Source organism: Magallana gigas, chromosome 6 (assembly GCF_963853765.1).
Source record: "Magallana gigas chromosome 6, xbMagGiga1.1, whole genome shotgun sequence".
NCBI lineage: Eukaryota > Metazoa > Mollusca > Bivalvia > Ostreida > Ostreidae > Magallana > Magallana gigas.
The window spans coordinates 52219379-52239332 of NC_088858.1; the positions used below are offsets into that span (position 1 = coordinate 52219379).

Genomic DNA, 19954 nt, shown 5'->3' on the forward strand with positions numbered 1-19954 from the left:
CCCTAGTCGCAGGTTTGCCCTTTATGCTATGTTTGATACAGACTGTGTATTAGGATAAGTTTCAAAAAAAAGTTTAAATATCATTTAAAAACATTTCAGCAGTGAAAAGGTCGTAATAAGTATAGGTTCCGGAATACCGACACCAACTGGCTCTTTTATTAGTCCGACAAAGCTGTTTCCTGTAACATTCTTTCTTTGGTAGCAACAACTCGATTTACCTGTGTGAACAAAAATATTAAAGATATAGAAAAATGGACGATGATATGGATTTTGATTCTGCTGCTAAGCCATCAAGGGTAATATGTTGCAACAGAATCGTTGAAAATCATTTGTACACTTTGATTTGTAAAAAAAAAGATAACACTATGTATAACAGACATAATCGGATGTATCTTTTTTAAGATCAGTGAATAGAGTATTTACACTGGGAAACTAAGTCTCCGTATCACATTTTTTAAAGCAATCTTTTTAAATATATCCAGGATGCAAAACGTGGACGTCGAGCTGCAGCCTCCAAGTCCATGAACCCGCCTGATGCTCCTGCATTCGAGAGCCCAGCTGATTCACCCCAGCCCGCAAGATCGAAACCAGGGCGAGATCAGGATGAGGTGAAGCCTAGTCTCCATGTTATACAAAAATACAGATTTAATGAAAGACGATACATTCATTTATTTAAATTTCTTTTATGTGTATGATTGAAGCTCAACGTTTGAAGTGTACGTTTTTTAATTTTATAGGGTGGACCACCTCCAAAGCCCAGCAGGATGTCTGGATGGGGTGAGGAAAATCCCAGAAAGAGGTTTGTTGCAACAGCTAATCTTGTACATCGCGAAATGCCATGCGAATGTATAAAAATATGTCCAATTCAAAATATGTATATGCTAATTCAAATCCATGCTAACTTAATGAAAAATCAATATATGCCAACAATTGTACACACTAAATGTAATACAATATAACACTTTTTACTTTACAAGACAATTAGAATTGTATAAAAAATGACATATTCTAATTAAAAAAACTGTATTTCATTAAATAAGAATTTAAGACATATTATAAAGGCATATTTAACTGTTAAATTGAAATCAACTATTTAGGTAAAGAGGAAAGAATATGAGTATGATGAGGCAATGAAGCTAGTTACTAAGTTTATCATTTTTTTTTAATGCTGTGTAAATGTTTCAAAAGTTTACAATCACATTTTTTTTTCCAGCCGAAAACTTGGAGAGGGATTTGAATTTGATGAGTAAGTAGAATTTCAATTCGTTAATTTGTTGTATATAATTTTTGCTTAGGCATATACGTACACAAGACTTGCAGTGTTCAATTTTTATTAGTAGACAGGTAGAAATGTATGTCACGCCAAATTCACAAAAAAGAGCTAATAGTTTCACAGTCAATAAACTAGGTTTTACAGTTGTAAACTATTAATAGTTAATGGACAGAAAACTATAGTTAATTACATTAATCTAATATTTCACTTCTGTAAACCATAGTTAACACGATCATCTATGTTTCAGAGGTGTTAAACTATAATTAACACTGAAAACAACCATTTGCAATTGCAAAGCATGGTTTATCTGATAAATATAGTTTTATGATTGTGAAACTATGATTAACAACTCTAAGCCATAATTAACGAATGCAAGTTATAGTTTACAGATGTGAATCTATATTTATCAGCAAAATCTATCATTAACGTTATTTGCAGACAGATAAACTTAGATTATCATTCGTAAACTAGAGTTTACAACCATTAAATATGGTTTGCAGATGAAAACAATGGTAAACAAACCGTTAATAATAGTTAGCGGATAGTTAACTATAGTTTACGATTTGTAAACTATAGTTAACACTAAACCATTTTTAACGATAGTTTTGCATTCGTAAACTATAGATTACAGTCGATAAACCTAGTTTATCATCTGTGAAACTTTATTTAAAACTGTTAATCTATATTTCACATAGATCTGTGAACCATAGTGAATGCGACCATCTACGTTTCAGAAGTGTACCCATTTGCAATTGCAAAGCATGGTTTATCTGATAAATATAGTTTTATAATTGTGAAACTATGATTAACAACTCTAAGCCATAGTTAACGAATGCAAGTTATAGTTTACTTATGTGAATCTATATTAATCAGCAAAATCTATTGTTAATGTTAATTGCAGACAGATAAACATAGGTTATCATTCATTAACAATAGTTTACAACCTTTAAATATAGTTTTACAGATAAAAACTATAGTTAACGAATCGTTTACTATAGTTTGTGGTTCGTAAACTATAAGTTACCAGTCGATAAAACTAGTGAAACTATGTTTAGCTCATTTTTGTGAATTTGGCGTGCCATAGAAATGAGTTTAATCATGAATGCAGAATAATGCTTGCAAAGTTAAGAACTAACCTGCATTAAACTTAGTGATAGAAAAGAACAGATTTCTATTTGTATTGTAAGAAAATGATTGCATGAGGCCACCTTTCTAAAACAATATTTGTTTGCCCTAGCTTTCTTAACTGAATGATGAAAAAGTACAGTTACTTGACTCAACATGTTTAAACAATTTTTCTATTAAATTTCTTTTTCTGTTTATTTTTTTTTGAAAATTTGGGGAAAAAAGATTAATTTTCAACCACTGATCTAAAGTTTAAACACTGAGGCGGTAAGGCATACAAACAATATTTCAAAGGTGGCTCCAACAAAAGTTTATTTTAGATGTTAAAAAATTATTGATTATTATTTTAATAATAAATATAACATGATGAGATATTGATTAAGTAAGGTTTGTTTTAATGACTGATTAAGATTTTCTCCCTTTTCTTTACAGTGTCAATAAGTAAGCTGCATGTCATTGTGTATATAAATTGTTATCTTTTTATTCTTTTATCTATTAATTAATAATTTTCTTGCACAGCTCCATTTTGTGGAGTTTCTATCGACCAGTCATCAGCTTCCAAATTAAAAATGTTTAAACAGCTTTTAGCTTATTTAGTGTAGACTGATTGTCTATCAATCTCAACCAATAGTACAGTTTGTCTTGGGAATGTCATAATTATACCACAACCAATCAACTATCAGCTTACTCTGTATTTTGGGAATGTCTATGTTATCACAACTATGTTTGGAAATGTATAAATTATAACCAATCAGCTATTGGCTTGCTCTGTGTTGGGGAATGTGATGTCACAACTTCTGTGTTTGAATGCAGCATACGTATCAATCACATGCAAGCAGACGTTAGTTTGTATTTGGGAATGTCCTATCAAACACTGCAAATTTTTGCTTTCTAATTTTTAGTTAACTCCATGTTTTGAAAATGTATAACCTGAGGTAGCTGGGGTATTCACTACAATCATTATCATTGCCCTGCAGCTTATAGGGTGTTTGTGGAAGCAACCCAGGAATCACAGCATAGTAACACTGTTCGGATATATTCTGAAGTTTTTGTTTATGCATAATATACACTACATGTACCACACAATATATGCTACATGTACCACACAATATACACTACATGTACCACACAATATACGCTACATGTACCACACAATATACGCTACATGTACCACACAATATACGCTACATGTACCACACAATATACGCTACATGTACCACACAATATACACTACATGTACCACACAATATACGCTACATGTACCACACAATATACACTACATGTACCACACAATATACACTACATGTACCACACAATATACACTACATGTACCACACTATATACACTACATGTACCACACAATATACACTACCACATGCATGTTATCTACAGATTTCATCTTATGAGAATTAATGGTTTCTTGGGAATTGTTTTTGAAGCAAATTTTCTGTCCAAAGCTTTCAAATTAATTATTGAGTTCGGTTTGTCATAAACCACCAGCTGTTAACAGTGCATCTTTGATGAAATGAATTAAAAGCTATGTTAAATTGGGTCCTTTCTAGCATACTACCATTGTAGGGTAAAAGGTTGTTGCTCAGTGAGGCTTTTTCAATGATATTAAGGCATCTCAAGAAACTTCTTGACACAGAATATAATGAAGACCTACCCAACTTATTCACAACATATCTTTTTATGATTTCATATATTTTCATGTAGATTTAATTCTAAATTAATTTCTTTTTTTCTCTCTCAAACAATTAATTGAACTGCATGCATATTGTCGACATTATCTAAGATACATGTATTTTAGAATGTATGTCTGTGACAGAAGTAATACACAAAGCTGAATAAAAAACACACTTTGTAGTTATAAAGTGGTATGTAATAAACATATCTGTATACAGTGATATATATTATACATATCTGTATACATTACACAATTAAAGTATACCACTGAGGAAGTCGGCAAGATTCTTATTCCCCAAGAGAGTCTATTTGTAGAGGCCAAGCCAAATGAAATAGGCTTGATGGGAACTGGAGTGTTGCTGACTCCCTCAATGTGATACTTTAACTGTTGTATTGTACCGATAAAAACATTCAATCAGGAAAAAAGTTCAAATTAATGTCATTCTTTTTGTATTCAATAAGTTAAAACGCCAAAATAAATAAAATTAAATTGCACACGCTTCATATTGTGACATAGGCAATTTTATTTAAAGTTATGTTATACGATAATGATGGATATTAAATATTTTCAAAAAGGACGTTGCAACTAGAATTAAATCATATGTTTATGAATATTCGTGATTTTATTGGAATATTTCAGAACTTTTTTTTGGTTTACAAAAATTATTAAGTTTTTCGAATAGGTGTGTATCAGTTCATCGAACTGACACACCTTTTTGCAGGGAATCAGTCTGTTTTGCAGGGAATTAGTCTGATTATGGTGATTTTCCGGGAATCAGCTAAATCTATCGATATAGTAATGATATATAATACACAAACATGTATCTGTATGCTGTGTTCTTTAAAACTGGGTGAATGGTTCTTTTGAACAGCGATTTACTCGATGGAATAGACAGCCGTCTGTTTGGGTAAAGTCACGAGTGATGATCCCGAGTGAAAAGCCCAGGCTGTTTTTTTTGTGTGATCTCACAACATTTACATTACAGATTTTAATATTTTCATTATACATAATCAATTTCAAAGTTTATTGCTAAATGGGATAAAACCAAATTAAATTTTATTATCATAATATGAACAATTATGATTTTTTAATTTTTATATTTATTTTAGAAAAATATAGAAAGTGAATTAAACAATTAATGTAATTATCATATATTAAATAGTCAAATGTTATTGAAGATTAAAGATTAAAAAAATTGTACGTCTTGCATTTTCATAAAGTGCTTTTTGCAATGTCCATTCATTCAGAGCAGAATTATTCAAGTCCTTTATATTTGTAATATTTTTCAAAATAATATTGTATCATGACTTCTCCATTTTTTGCAAACCATTTTATAATAATGTAAAAACACAGAATGAATCTGTTAAGAGTAACATATATCTCTCTTATACTAGATATACAAATGTTTGTAGGGCTCACTGCGTATGTTCTATACGTATACACGTTTGAGTTTGATCCACACCTTGCTGTAATAAGCCACCCACTGATAAACACCTCCTTTTATAGAGCGCATAGCCTGACCCCACACATATAGTGCCTCTCTAACCACAGCATAGCCTGATCCCCACACATATAGACACGGCTTAGATTGCATGTCTCAGTAATGTTTCATCCCATAGAGTGATATCATAATGCTCATTATAATTATCATTTAAAAAAAAAAAAGAATTAACCTTTGCATTTGGTTCTAAGAATTTGTATTGCTTTAAGTGATGATTTCTTTTTCAATGTAATGTAGTAAAGATTCTGCAAATCATTCGATAATCATTGTTGATTTGAAAATTAAAGTTAAAACAGCTATGTGTGTCTTGTAGCGAGCGACTGAGACCCCATTCACCGGATCAGGGGGAGGAGTCCGATAATGGTAAGTACTGGTCTCTATCTAGATGTTGGTATGTATATATATTAGTGTATATATTTAGAAACATACTGGTACATTAAACTATGCCTTTAAATTTTTACTGACAGTCATAGTCTACAAGAAGGAAATCAATCATTGTTATGATAAAAATTATGATGACGATTGCAATATACGAATGACCTTGACCTTTGTAGACATTCCTGTGATCCCTGACCTTGAGGATCAACAGGATGAGGACATGTCCACCAGAGTAGCCATAGCACCAAAGTAGGTTCTTATTGTGGTAGTGGTAAAGAAAATGTCATGACCTTTTAGCAATGTAACAATAATCATGAGGGCAAGCACTATTTCCATTGCTGCTTTTAATGTATGTATTCATCTTCTCAGGTTAAAAAAAAGGTAATTGCTTTGCCTACTTTCTAATTCACAATAATGATCAGTTCATATGACTGTATAAAACAAATGGTTTATCAATAGTTATCAATAATTGATTCCCATGTTGGTATACAAGCTTATATACTAGATTAACTGTGTCATTTCATATTTAAAATTACATGTACCTGGGGCTTGCATATGAAAACATTGCTTGGCCTCAATTGTTTGAATGTATGATAGGAGTGATAGACCTGTTGATATTTTAGCTTAATGAGAAGAGGGATATTATTGATAAATTTTATTTAAGGGCTTCTTTTGATGAGAATAGTTTGATGTAAAATTCATCATCATTTTTTGATTTTGACTGTTTTATTGTACTTCAGTGTGGCAGTTAACCGGGTGGCAACGTATCGAGAACTCGACCATGACCTCCAAAAGCAGGCGGCCTTCCTTACTCTGGTCAGTGTTTTCTGTAAACCATAACCATGTTCTAACATTTATGTAGCCATGCTCCTTGCAATGCTACTAATTAATCAAGGTTATGTTGTAATCAAAAGTAAGAATTCTATATGATCATGTAAAAGAACTGTATTCTTCATGTAACAATGATTTCTTATGGATTTGTGGATCTTAATGTTGTTGCTTTAACAAGATGAAGAATACAGGTAATATGTTTTATTTAAAGATTACTGGTACTTGTACATGCAAATCTAATACACAATTTAATTAATTAGTTACTAACTTACATTATTTCTTTCTGTGTCACAGGACAATGAGATTGACTTAAAATTGTTGACCAAATCACTCTCAGCGGATGCAGATCTTTTTGAGGTAAGTACTTACCTGAACTGAGTCTTTAAATGATGTAGTAGTCTAATTAATGTCAGATGAAAAAGGAATGATTTCTACCGAGTGAATGTATTCATGCAACTTTTCCTGCAAAGCACTAAGTCAGTGATAGATTATGAATCTCTTTGCATTATTTGGATTAAATTTTCAATGTCAATAATTCTTGATTGAATTTCTATTTCATATTTGAATGTTTCTCTCTGCAGTGTTTGAGCTGAATCTAGGTCTTTATTTTTACTGTTGGGTACACACATTTACCAGTAAATACGTATATCTCTGTGTATTTATATATCTCTGTTTTACTGTTTTGACAGGAGGACAAGCCCTGGGAGTGGGACCGCCTGTTTACAGAGGTGACCTCTGAACTCTTCGTCCAGACAGAACAGACGGAGGAGAATGATATAGGGGACCAAGTTCTACCCTAGACACGCCCCCCTCAACCTCCCCAGGCATCGTGGAACATCCCAGTCCTCCTATGTCATTATTCATAGAACAAAGTCAACTTTTCCACATGGTTTCATTTATTCTGTGATGTGATACATAATTTTCTATCAATCTGAATATGCTGTTTTTAATATTGCCATTACTTTTTATTGTGAGAGAACTAGGTCCGGAACTGTATATTTGAATATTTGTTTTTGTGTTGTGTCTCAAATCCGTCCATATAAAGATTGATAAAACAGAAAAAAAATCTTTGTTTTTATTTACATATTTAAATCTAGTGTGAAATGAGAAATTTAATGTTAATGAAACAAGAACATAAAGTAAATGTTAAGGGATTAAAATGGAAGTAAGCACTGCTAAACAATAACCCCAAATATTTCATTTTTTGATGAGCTCTTTTGATCAAAGGATTATTTAGCATAACAAATAAAACATGGTTTATTTTTTATAATCCAAATGAAAAATAATTGAATCCTGTTAAGACCTTGAATGACAGATAAATTATGCCTTGTATACCGGTATATAAAAGCTGTGGACTAAGGGGGACAACTGTAGTAATTACAACTTAACATGCTTATGGACAAACATATATGCACAATATTTTGTATCTGATTTCCTCATATCACATTTCAAACTTATAGAGAATGAAATTAACCTCTTGGTTGGAATTCATTATACATATATAAACATGTAATTGTGTTTTACTGGATGTATATTTCATTTTGTCACAATTTGGTAGGGACCTGCATTACCAGTTTCTTGTGGCTGCAAAATTTTACTGATTGTGGAATACGGAGACTGATGGATAAATTTCAAGAACATAGAATAAAGAATAGGGGAATCTTTTTCTAGTCATGATTTAATTACAATGTAGAATATACAGATGTATAACAACAAAAACAATTTCAATTTGATCAAATGAATCAGATACACAGTAAACATGATATCAAAATGTTCATCACAAAGCATTAAACTTCAAGATCAATCAAGAAACAAGAAATATCAACACCTACAATCTTCCGCTTTATTTGACATATTTTCATATGGTGAAAGGTCTTTTCTTACATATATTGTACATTAGGTATGTGTACATATCACTAGTACATCCCCGTGTCTTGAAAGTTCTTTCAGCATGTAAAGATAATTTTTGTAAAGATGCCGCATCTTCTGTGGCAGTCTGGTTCTTTAGAACACTTGACCTTGGGAGTATGTATCATTCAGCTTGTCAAAGATTGGGATCGAAGGTACCAATGTCTTGAAAGACTGCAAAATACAACAGCATGCCATGAAATTATCGCAAAATAGAATGGAACTTTGATAATTAATGGATATTTAAAAATATCTTTAAAAAAAATCAGGCATATACATGTACAAACAAATCAGATTGTTCAGTGGATATGCACACGCACAGTAAATGTGTTTCAATACAAACCGCACTGTAGAATAACATTAAAACAGTCAATATCATCCTTCTGGAAACAATCAACAATATCAACATAACACAAATATCCACCATCACCACTAAGTTGATAATATTTCAAGCACACCAAAAAAAGGCACCAAACAATATTATTATTTCATCTCTTTCACACTAATACCAACTGATCCCCCTCAACCTGTTCAATTTTTTTTAAAGCAGACTAATTATTAGCCCCCATGAACCTTAGAACCCAAGCCCTGCGCTGTTATCCTGCACACCTCCAGATGTGGTTAGTACCTTTTCACGATGTTCAAGTCTTAAATTTGTTTCTATTATCCGTTCCTTTTCCTGCAAAGTCAATTCTTGGTTAGGACCAGCTTTGTACTATATACTATTTAAACATTCAGGATTAGAGTTAGCAAGGATGTAATCACTGGTTAAGTACAACAGCTACAGAATACTTTGGCTCAAAATATAAATTACACTTACTGAAATTTTTGCAATACATTATTTCATTTTTTTTTGGCTACAGAGAAATAATATGCAAGTGAACTAAAATTTTGATCATCAAATCCACCCAGGCTAACAGCTATGCTATAAAATGACTTGTGAGACATATTGCCAACATGATATTAGTTTTGGGAATATCTGATGATGATGATTTTTTATATCTGAATACACCATGTACGTATTATCCTTAATGATAATCAAATAAATCAAGCTTTAAAAACTGTTCTTGACATCAAATGATTACATCTTTGCTGGGTATACAACGTCACGTCATGATCTCTTTAATTTGATTGGATGATGAAGTGATGAGCTGTAACCTTTTGATTGGTCTAACAGTTAAGTCAATATTTAGTGGGCATTGTTATGTGGTTATTCTACCACCATTACCTGCAGATGCTGGGAACCACTTTAAGTAAACCATATCTCAAAATTAAGTAAGCAATATGCATGCTAAAAAACTCTCTCGCTCTCTCTCTCTCTCTCTCTCTCTCTCTCAATTTAAATGCCCCCCCCTCCCCAAAAAAATAAAATAAAAATAAATGAATAAATGATAAAGAAAAGAAAAAAATCATTCCATAAAATGTAGTGGAACTTGTCCTTTGTTTTACAGGTCTAATATAAAATTTCCTTTTAATCAAAGTGTTGTTCATATATAGTTTTTTAAAATGTAAAATCCTGTAAATTAGGGTTCATGTTTTTATGAGTGACAATTAACTTCCAATAGGATAAACATAATTCCAAACAAATCATCAAAAAAGTTAACAGTTTTGAATTAAACTAGTCATATCAGCAATGAAGGATCAAATTTATTATAAATAAAGCCGCAAACTCCAAAAAATTAATTCTAACAAATATTACAAGATCTAAAAAATTACATTTTTAACTTTAATTTTTTAAGGAATATAAATCTTGACAACTTTAAATGTGTTTTAGTCGGTTCTTTACAATATAACAATATAGTGCAAATCTAAACCATAGAGGTATGTATTAAATAAAATATAGTTCTATTTATCCCTAGTTTTACCTCATCCTTTTTTATTATATCTAACAAAAGTAAAATTCCTGTATCATCAAAGCTAGAACATTGAGGTAGAGAGCAAGGGCTGCTGGTTCATTATCATGTATATGAATGGTATATAATACACACATATAATATAGGAAACAGTCAGTAGAAAAATATGAAAAGGTCTTGATGATAAGATCGAATTTAAAGATGTAAAGTTTAAAATAAACGTGTGTATTGACATAAGTAATAAAAATTCTCTAAAATATTTGAAAGTCAATAATGCATGCCCATATAACATTCATGCTAAGTTTTTAATGATATAGTTACATTATTCTCAATGACAAATATTTCCATGCTGATAACAAAAGCTTTCATGACATACCTGCTGAGTGACACGCCTATCTGGAAACTCCTCACGGAAATATCTGAAACCGTAGGGAAGGTGACCATACTCAGAGCGTGTGTGGAGAAGAGGCTCATACCTCGAGTCACGTCTACTGAATGGCTCAAACCTGAAACAACAAACATCCAGTAATTTTAATAACCTTACCATAAAATTTCAATATTCCTCGATCATGCACTAATCGATTTTGAATGGCTCTCTTGCTGACTGATTTGTATATGCTTATTTAGTTTGACGGATTCAACTGTAGATTAATTATATATAAACACATAATCATTGGGTCTAATGATCTAAAAGTTGACTTTAATAGATAACCATGCATGCAGATCTAGTGAGCAGTTTAGTGGCCCAGTGGTTTCTCTTTCACTCTACCTTTGCAGCAGCCAAATTTATGCAATAATATTGAGTTTAATGACCTACTTGTTCACTAAGAAAGTTGAATCTTGTGTACCACTAGTTATCTTACACATTATCAGTGATCTAGTGACCCTCTACTGGTAGTAATTGTTTGCAATCGGGCCTCATCCATGTGACCTGTGATGTGATTTATACTACCATACGGCATGGATGAGTAAGAGGTGAGAAATTATTGGAACAAGATTTTTCTTGTAAAATTTCTCGCACAACATTAAAATTTGGCTTACAGTATACAGTAATGTTGAATTTTGTAAAGCCTAGTTAATTGGATATCATCATAGAGTCTAACGACCCTATAGTAAACTTACATGTTATCATTGAGTCTAGTAAATCACTGGTTAACTTACATATTATCATTAAGTCTGGTGACCCAATAGTTATTATGTACAGGGTTATTTTCGCCTCGTGTTATTTTTTGCCCTTCTACAATTGTAAACTTAGAGGCATTGGAATTTGTTCAGTCTTAAAATCGCCTGCTGACAACTGAGTAAGGGGTGAAAACAAAATGGGGGCAAATATTTTCCTGCATACAGTAACTTGAACATTGAGTCTGGTGACCCACTATAGTTAACTTACATAATATTATCATCATTGAGTCTGGTGACCCATTTATTACCTTACACATTATCATTGAGTCTGGTGACCCACTTATTAACTTACACATTATCATTGAGTCTGGAGACCCACAATTAACTAACACATTATCATTGAGCCTGGTAACCAACTCATTAACTTACACATTATCATTGAGTCTGGTGACTTACTTTTTACCTTACACATTATCATTGAGTCTGGTGACCCACTTATTAACTTACTCATTATCATTGAGTCTGGTGACCCACTATTAACTAACACATTATCATTGAGCCTGGTAACCAACTCATTAACTTACACATTATCATTGAGTCTGGTGACCCACTATTAACTTACACATTATCATTGAGTCTGGTGACCCACTTATTAACTTACTCATTATCATTGAGTCTGGTGACCCACTTATTAACTTACTCATTATCATTGAGTCTGGTGACCCACTATTAACTAACACATTATCATTGAGTCTGGTAACCCACTTATTAACTTGCACATTATCATTGAGTTTGGTAACCCACTCATTAACTTACACATTATCATTGAGTCTGGTGACCCACTATTAACTAACACATTATCATTGAGTCTGGTGACTTACTTATTACCTTACACATTATCATTGAGTCTGGTGACCCACTTATTAACTTACTCATTATCATTGAGTCTGGTGACCCACTATTAACTAACACATTATCATTGAGCCTGGTAACCAACTCATTATCTTACACAGTATCATTGAGTCTGGTGACCCACTATTAACTTACACATTATCATTGAGTCTGGTGACCCACTTATTAACTTACTCATTATCATTGAGTCTGGTGACCCACTATTAACTAACACATTATCATTGTGTCTGGTAACCCACTCATTATCTTACACAGTATCATTGAGTCTGGTGACCCACTTATTAACTTGCACATTATCATTGAGTCTGGTAACCCACTTATTAACTAACACATTATCATTGAGCCTGGTGCCACACTCATTAACTTACACAGTATCATTGAGTCTGGTGACCCACTCATTAACTTACACATTATCATTGAGTTTGGTAACCAACTCATTAACTTACACAGTATCATTGAGTCTGGTGACCCACTTATTAACTTGCACATAATCATTGAGTTTGGTAACCCACTCATTAACTTACACAGTATCATTGAGTCTGGTGACCCACTTACTTGTATTACCTTACACATTATCATTGAGTCTGGTGACCCACTATTAACTTACACATTATCATTGAGTCTGGTGACCTACTATTAACTTACACATTATCATTGAGTCTGGTAACCCACTCATTAACTTACACAGTATCATTGAGTCTGGTGACCCACTTATTAACTTGCACATAATCATTGAGTTTGGTAACCCACTCATTAACTTACACATTATCATTGAGTCTGGTGACCCACTTATTAACTTACACAGTATCATTGAGCCTGGTGACCCACTCATTAACTTACACACTATCATTGAGTCTGGTGACCCACTTATAACTTACACATTATCATTGAGTCTGGTGACCCACTTATAACTTACACATTATCATTTAGTCTGGTAACCCACTCATTAACTTATACATTATCATTGAGTCTGGTGACCCACTTATAACTTACACATTATCATTGAGTCTGGTGACCCATTCTTCATTCTTCATTTGTTTTCTTGCCTCCTCTAGCGAGGTGAATGATGTGGCCACTCTGAGTGAGGGCTGGAATGGCTTGTAGCGCTGATTCTGTACGTCCTCTGGCTCACGGAACGGACCCTAAGGATAAATCAGATATGAACAGGTTAAACAAGCCTCCATATTGTTTGTTTTATACACTCAATAAATAGAGAGATATTCATGAAAATTAGTTCTTATTTATAATGTGATTACATGCACATAAAATAACCAAAAAAACTACATTGGCAATAAGTGTTTCTTAGAGGTTACCTACCTGAGGTTTGGTTGGTAAAGGAGGTAAGAGTTTTGGTTTGGGCAGATCATAACTCCTACATGTTGGATCGAAAGGTTTGTCTGTCTTCTTCTTCTTCTCATGTAGGAGTGGTTTGACGGATCTCAATAAGTACTCTGTATCTGTCGGATAACTGTTAAAGAATGAAAACTTTTAAGGCAATCAATTTGTAAGTAAACATAGATATTAACTTCAAATTCAACAGATGTTGAATCATAAGTTTTTGTGGATATCGTGGGAACCACTCCACAAAATTTCATTGAATTCCAAACTACATCTTTTATCATTAATAAAAGAGCATTTTACAATAGAAATATTTTATACTAGAAACATGTAAAAATTATTATCCATAGAGTTACAAGTATATTGGCCATATAAATTTAAATGGGTTAACAGTATCTGGCTATGCCTCCGTAGAGTTACAAACAGATGTTGAGCTTCTACTTACAGTAAGAATGGAGATATAAAGACTTGGAATTATGAAAACATATATGATGTATACCTCCAAAGCAATGACCGACAGAGGTTAAGCCACTACTTACGGTAGGAACGGCGAGTTGAAGACCCCCGGTATGACCTCTGTACTGATCAGGTAGTGGTTCCGTCGGGCCAGCACCTCCCTTCTCTCTTTCTCCACCTTCTCTGCCTTTCTTCTTCTCTCCTGTTCCTGCATCTCTGCATATTCTTCTAGTTCACTCCTAAATGAATATAATGTACAATGTTGATTTATATACCCTCTTTACAAATGCAAATACCTATTGAATTTCATGAGTCCTGGAGAATGATTTGCATATATAAATAAACGTACCTGACAATTTCATTTTTGATTTGTAATGCTTCAAGGTATCTCTTTCGACTGTAGTAATTAAATACATATTTCCTGATGTAATATCCTCTCCACATTTTTTGTATCTAAAAACAGTATTTTTACTTTATTTAAAAAGGTAAAACATTTCTTATAGACTGGCAAGTAATTGTTATAAATACTGATACTGATGGTGGAATGATGATACATACATTGAGCTTATTTTCTTTTTTAATCTATATCAGTTGAAGTTTTTATTGAAGACCATTAAATAACCTGAACTTACATAAGTTGCTTTCTTGTTGTAGAAGTTTATTTTCATAATCATTACACTGTTCTGTAAAAAAAAAAAGACCACACAACTCTGTTACATTATACATTTGTTAAGGACAAAGAACTTTAACACATGTATTTAGATTTCCATTTCAGATTTTACTAAAAGTAAAACTTTTATCAAAATTGATAGAACCGTTTCCCCCACCTTGACAAGAATTCTTGTTAGCCCCCTTCCTAGATAACCTCTCCAGTGTCTTTGAATGATGAGCGCACACTTATTAAGATGGCTGGTGAAAAAAGAGAATATTTATAGATCATAATGTGTATGATTACATGGCAGGATTGTAAACACTGGTAAATGGTCATAGGGGCTAATGCTACATACAATACTGGAAAAAGAGATGGCTGTCATTAGATAAGCTCTGTAATAAACAGACATGCACCAGATACATGTAGCTCATGTGGTAAAACACCTGATCAGGGGACCTAGCTGCTTCTGAATCCCATTCAGATAGGTCTGTCATTAAGACTTTTAGTTCTTCCATCATATTACAAATTATTGTTTCAATATGGGAATATGTATAGTAAATTTCAAAACTGTGTTTAAATTGATATCTAGTATTCAGTAAGTTGAGTGAGCATTATTTCTTACTCAACTAAAGTATGCCTATTATGCAAGGTACATGTACTTGTACAGTAAAATCAACATAGCATATGATAAATATGCATAATAATTCATACCTCATGTATGCTCTCGTCTTTTCTCCTCGATACCATGCCTGTATCTTTACGGTTGACAGATATTCAAGCTGTCTTGCTTCTTCGGCTTCACTGAAATAATAGATTGAAAAATTGATATATTGTGTTTACAATAATCTACTCTGTTAATAACCGATAAAAATATACATTTATACTGTACATATTTACATATTCAAACTTTCTTTAAAAAAATAAAGATATTTTCTTAGGTGTGAGTTCTAGCATCATACTTTTTTCGGCGATAAACTTCCTCAACGATGGGGTCAGTTTCTTCCAGCAACCTGACCATCGCCGCCATGTTGTTACTTTGTTGTCAGGTGTGACGTCAGAGTATAGCTAGCTCTGCATTAATTTTCGTTTCAACTTATAAATCGAAGAAAAACAACTGCATTAACACAATTTTAAACATAAAAGTTAATCCATTTAACTATTTTCAGTTTATTTTAAGCCTATGAAAAGTATGAATTTACGAAAATATGGCTGCGGAAGCGACCGTTACTACGGAGACGTTTGTTTTACAACAATATGGCGGCAAAAGACGGCGGAAATTAATGATTTATTCATAGCGAATGATAACTCACCATGACCTTGTATATGCCACCGTTACAGCGAAAGAAAAGGGTGCCTAATCGATATAAGTATGTCCATTTGCTAAATAATTTATGAAATCTTGGCGAGCTCCATTTAACTTTGGATTATCTCTTTTGCTGATAAGAGCTGATAACAGTCAAAGTTAAAGTCCAGTACCAGACAAAAGATGAATAGATGATATTTGATCACCGAACAGAAACATAAGATAGCATTCATTGAGCAGTATACATTTCTGTTATATAATTCTTGTTTATTTATGTACACAAGTTAAAAGGAAGCATGGAGTGTCTAGATAATTTTAGTTTGCTTTATTCTCACTTTCAGTCCGGACTCTTTTCGTGTCATAAGTGATGAAGCTGAAACAACTCGTGAAAGATTCTCAGGAAATCCATACTACAGCCCACCGTCACCAGAGAGGTTTGAGACGGGAATATCTCTGCCCAATATTTACAACCGAAGCACACAGGTGCTACCAAAACCTGTACCAGATTTCAGAGCCAACAATCCCCATCCTAGAAGCTGTGGGTTCTTGAGGCATGATGTCAGACTGCTTAATGAGCCTATCTGTAGTGTTTACACATCAGTTACACACGATGAACAAAATCAATGGTGGCCTTCGCGAACCTCTGATGAACCTCTACAGGTCCCGGGTAAAACGAAGGACACAGTTTACCGCAGTGATTACATGAGGGAGCATAATGAGCCATTACACAGGACAACTAGACATGAATCCAACAGCTCTAGAGATGCCGCTCTAGGCCCAGGTATCATTACACATAATAACTTGCAGTATTGATGATTGATCAATACCCATAAAGAATCCAGGGAACAAAAACTAGTGTTTTTGGTTCACCATCTTTTCATTTTCTTAAAATAAATTATAAGCTAATGTCCATATTGTTATGTTAAGATATATTGAAACGGCTGGCTAGCTACGAAGTACAGGAAGGTATGTAGAAAATAACAGTAAGACTGGTTTAACAAATGTAGTAATGTTCTATATGTTTGTTTTAATTACAAGATAATTATATATAGATGTGTCACTAATCCATGTAAAGTATGAAAGCTTGTAGAAGAAGTGTTGAACCAGTCTTTATGTACTTTTGATTTCTTAATTGCCAGGTGGTTCATAGGATGTGTATGTGTGTGTGCTAGCTTTTACATCGAAGTAACAAAACTTCAGGCTTTGCGGTTTGGTGTTTGAATCGTGATACGTACATGAACATGTAGTACAGTGTTTCAATGCATTGTTTAAGATTAATATGCTTAATCTAGCATTAAAGTATGTAAAGTATGCAACAGATTATAGAAAAATACTGCATGTAACAGTATAATTAACAAATCAATATACATATATACTCTTTATCAACAAAAATAACACAAATTGTAACTTTATTTTGTATTTTTGTTACTGATTAATTATGGTAGTTGCTTTAATAATTAATTCAGTGCAATCACTTTAAAATTTATTGACATTTAAAGAGATCAGATAAAACAATATATGTTATAACTACTAAAAATAAAACAAGGTAAAAATTGATTCTACTTTATAAAATGCATTGTGAGTGTAAACAGCATTTAATTCTAAGTTAATAAATATAATCTAAACTAATGGTAATATATTTGCCAAAGTATGCGAGAACTGATAAGGGAAAAAGACCCCCAGTGATGCCTTTATAGAATATTATAGTTAATATAGCATAATTTATCAAAATGTTCCATTGCTAAAATTTTTGATGATAACATTTATCTGCAGTCCCTGTGAACTTCTTGACAAAAAGAGATGGCACTCAAAGAATTTTCCAGGAGAAGAAGTCATTCGAGCATGATTACAACTCCAGAAAAGACACAAACTATCCAGTTAGAGGAAAGGTTTGTGTCCTAAATTTATAAAAGGCACAGAGCATTGTTTTTCAAAGTGGAGGGGCCAGACTCACCTGTTCCCCATAAAATATTGACTAGCAAAACAACCCCCATAATCCATATGCACAATTCATTCTTTTCTGTATCTTAAAAGTAGGAGGGGGTGCATACCCCCCCCCCCCCTCCCCCATGCTAAGTGCCTACATGAAGAATCAACTTTAACAGTTATGTGTAGCATCAATTAAAATTAATTTTATGTGGAAGTGCAAGTAAAATTGTGTGTATTCTATACATTTATATTTTTCAAACCTTGCTCAGGAAAATTATTATTATTTTTTATTTTTTTTTTTGGGGGGGGGGGGGGCTGGAGGAGTATGAGGGGGAAGGAAGGGGGAAATTTTGCAAACCTTGCTCAGGGAAATCATTTTTTTTTGGGGGGGGGGGGGGAGAGGGAAGGATGGGGTAGCGGGAGGTCTATTTTTTGTTTTAATTGTTCAAAGCAGTAACCTAGTAAACAACATGTGCAACTAATTTTGCATTTTTTTTTTTTATATCTATTGATGACCTACCAGTACATGAGATAATCTTTATGTTACAGAGGCTGGGAAGCTTTGTTTGGGATGAGATGAATCCAGATTTAGCTCAGCGGTTTGTGGATCAACACACCAATCTGTTGGAGGCCAAAGAGAAATTTGAAGCTTGTCAATCACAGAACGCCCACTCGTCTGCACCAAATAGGACTCCTCCTCAGCAACAGGCCCCTCCCAACAACTCACAAGCTCAAAATAATATACCTAACAATAATGTTAAAACCGTCACTTTCCAAGAGCCTCCAAATACAAGTCAACAAAACTAGTATACATATTGCTGTTAGTTTTAACTATATTTCTATTTATTCAATTTAATATGTATTTTAAGAAGGATTTATTTCATATTAATCAGATATATCTTACATGATAAAATATGATCATGCAATACTGTATGATATATTATACTTATCTGTGTGAATGAAAGAGAGCTATTCCCAGCAATATAAATCTTTGCATTTTAACATTAGAAACCAGGGTTAAAATCTGTGATAAAACCAATTCATAATGTCAATTCTGTAAGAACACAGGGTATATAATGCAACATTAGTTAGCATTTGATATCATAATTGTTATTATTGATATTTCGAATGCCTAGCTTAAGAAGCGCACACTGTATTGTATACAGTTATGTGCAGTTGTTGAAATGACAGTATTTAAATTATTCTTGAAACTTCTGAAGAAGCCTTTGGAGTTGCTGCATTGTTGTTGATGTACAAAGGGTATTGACAGATCTGTGACTGCTGAGTGTTTGTGAGAATTTTCCTGCTGCTGTTTATTTTTACTATATGTTTCTGTGTTGTTTTATTGCATAGTCTATTTTTACTATATCAGTATTTTTTCTACCCATATTAAAATCAAATACCCATGCCTTTATCATTAGTCTGTGATGTCCCGGCTCTTTTCTGTGGATGTTCTATCATGTGTACATCATTGTTATTACGTTTTGAGAGTAAGCTTTTTAATAAATTTATCTGATACTGTTTATCCTTTCCTGTATTGTTATTTCCAAGATGGTAATTATAGTAAGATTATGAAACAGTGAAAAGGGAAGACGTTAATTAACTCATCTTATGGACCCTATTTCTGGAATTAGAATCTAAAAGGACAGATTTAGATAATTTGTTATGAAATTTAAATACTGGATA

The 19954-nt window shown here is 32.9% G+C and overlaps 3 protein-coding genes across 8 annotated transcripts; 2 read left to right on the plus strand and 1 right to left on the minus strand.

Annotated features, from left to right (window-relative positions):
- The first annotated feature begins 133 nt into the window (after nucleotides 1-133).
- On the plus strand, nucleotides 134-7623 carry LOC105333509 (intraflagellar transport protein 43 homolog). 2 transcript variants are annotated; one of them, XM_011436523.4, is made up of 10 exons: nucleotides 134-296; nucleotides 483-608; nucleotides 738-799; nucleotides 1214-1246; nucleotides 4957-4992; nucleotides 5900-5949; nucleotides 6141-6213; nucleotides 6705-6780; nucleotides 7090-7152; nucleotides 7485-7623. In XM_011436523.4, the coding sequence occupies exons 1-10, from the start codon at nucleotides 252-254 to the stop codon at nucleotides 7593-7595; spliced, it is 675 nt and encodes a 224-aa protein (XP_011434825.2). In that variant the 5' UTR covers nucleotides 134-251; the 3' UTR covers nucleotides 7596-7623. The 2 variants fall into 2 exon arrangements, with proteins under 2 accessions (XP_011434825.2, XP_011434827.2); XM_011436525.4 differs by lacking the exon at nucleotides 4957-4992.
- Nucleotides 7492-16125, minus strand: LOC105333510 (spermatogenesis-associated protein 17). Of its 4 annotated transcripts, XM_034467209.2 has the most exons (12): nucleotides 15996-16125; nucleotides 15748-15837; nucleotides 15212-15293; nucleotides 15017-15067; nucleotides 14734-14837; nucleotides 14468-14623; nucleotides 13908-14058; nucleotides 13584-13732; nucleotides 10933-11062; nucleotides 9932-9950; nucleotides 9332-9382; nucleotides 7492-8877 (listed from the first exon to the last, which is right to left on the minus strand). In XM_034467209.2, the coding sequence occupies exons 1-11, from the start codon at nucleotides 16061-16063 to the stop codon at nucleotides 9345-9347; spliced, it is 1038 nt and encodes a 345-aa protein (XP_034323100.2). In that variant the 5' UTR covers nucleotides 16064-16125; the 3' UTR covers nucleotides 7492-8877; nucleotides 9332-9344. The 4 variants fall into 4 exon arrangements, with proteins under 4 accessions (XP_034323100.2, XP_034323097.2, XP_034323099.2 ...); XM_034467206.2 differs by lacking the exon at nucleotides 9932-9950; XM_034467208.2 differs by lacking the exon at nucleotides 9332-9382.
- A 119-nt stretch (nucleotides 16126-16244) lies between these two features.
- On the plus strand, nucleotides 16245-19791 carry LOC105333512 (Uncharacterized protein C2orf73-like protein). Of its 2 annotated transcripts, XM_020069407.3 has the most exons (5): nucleotides 16245-16403; nucleotides 16681-17120; nucleotides 17267-17305; nucleotides 18113-18228; nucleotides 18818-19791. In XM_020069407.3, the coding sequence occupies exons 1-5, from the start codon at nucleotides 16348-16350 to the stop codon at nucleotides 19073-19075; spliced, it is 909 nt and encodes a 302-aa protein (XP_019924966.3). In that variant the 5' UTR covers nucleotides 16245-16347; the 3' UTR covers nucleotides 19076-19791. The 2 variants fall into 2 exon arrangements, with proteins under 2 accessions (XP_019924966.3, XP_011434834.3); XM_011436532.4 differs by lacking the exon at nucleotides 17267-17305.
- The last annotated feature ends 163 nt before the right edge of the window (nucleotides 19792-19954 follow it).

What these genes read in the sequence shown, in the direction of transcription:
- LOC105333509 (XM_011436523.4), top strand. Translation starts at nt 252, where the DNA reads ATGGACGATGATATGGATTTTGATTCTGCTGCTAAGCCATCAAGG. An exon ending in ATAGACAGCCGTCTGTTTGG is followed by an intron (nt 4,993 to 5,899) that starts GTAAAGTCACGA and finishes TGTGTCTTGTAG; the next exon opens with CGAGCGACTGAGACCCCATT. An exon ending in CGGATGCAGATCTTTTTGAG is followed by an intron (nt 7,153 to 7,484) that starts GTAAGTACTTAC and finishes CTGTTTTGACAG; the next exon opens with GAGGACAAGCCCTGGGAGTG.
- LOC105333510 (XM_034467206.2), bottom strand. Translation starts at nt 16,063, where the DNA reads ATGGCGGCGATGGTCAGGTTGCTGGAAGAAACTGACCCCATCGTTGAG. An exon ending in ACAACAAGAAAGCAACTTAT is followed by an intron (nt 14,838 to 15,016) that starts GTAAGTTCAGGT and finishes TACTGTTTTTAG; the next exon opens with ATACAAAAAATGTGGAGAGG. An exon ending in CTTTACCAACCAAACCTCAG is followed by an intron (nt 13,733 to 13,907) that starts GTAGGTAACCTC and finishes ATTTATCCTTAG; the next exon opens with GGTCCGTTCCGTGAGCCAGA.
- LOC105333512 (XM_020069407.3), top strand. Translation starts at nt 16,348, where the DNA reads ATGACCTTGTATATGCCACCGTTACAGCGAAAGAAAAGGGTGCCTAAT. An exon ending in AGGGTGCCTAATCGATATAA is followed by an intron (nt 16,404 to 16,680) that starts GTATGTCCATTT and finishes TCTCACTTTCAG; the next exon opens with TCCGGACTCTTTTCGTGTCA. An exon ending in AGATGCCGCTCTAGGCCCAG is followed by an intron (nt 17,121 to 17,266) that starts GTATCATTACAC and finishes TGTTATGTTAAG; the next exon opens with ATATATTGAAACGGCTGGCT.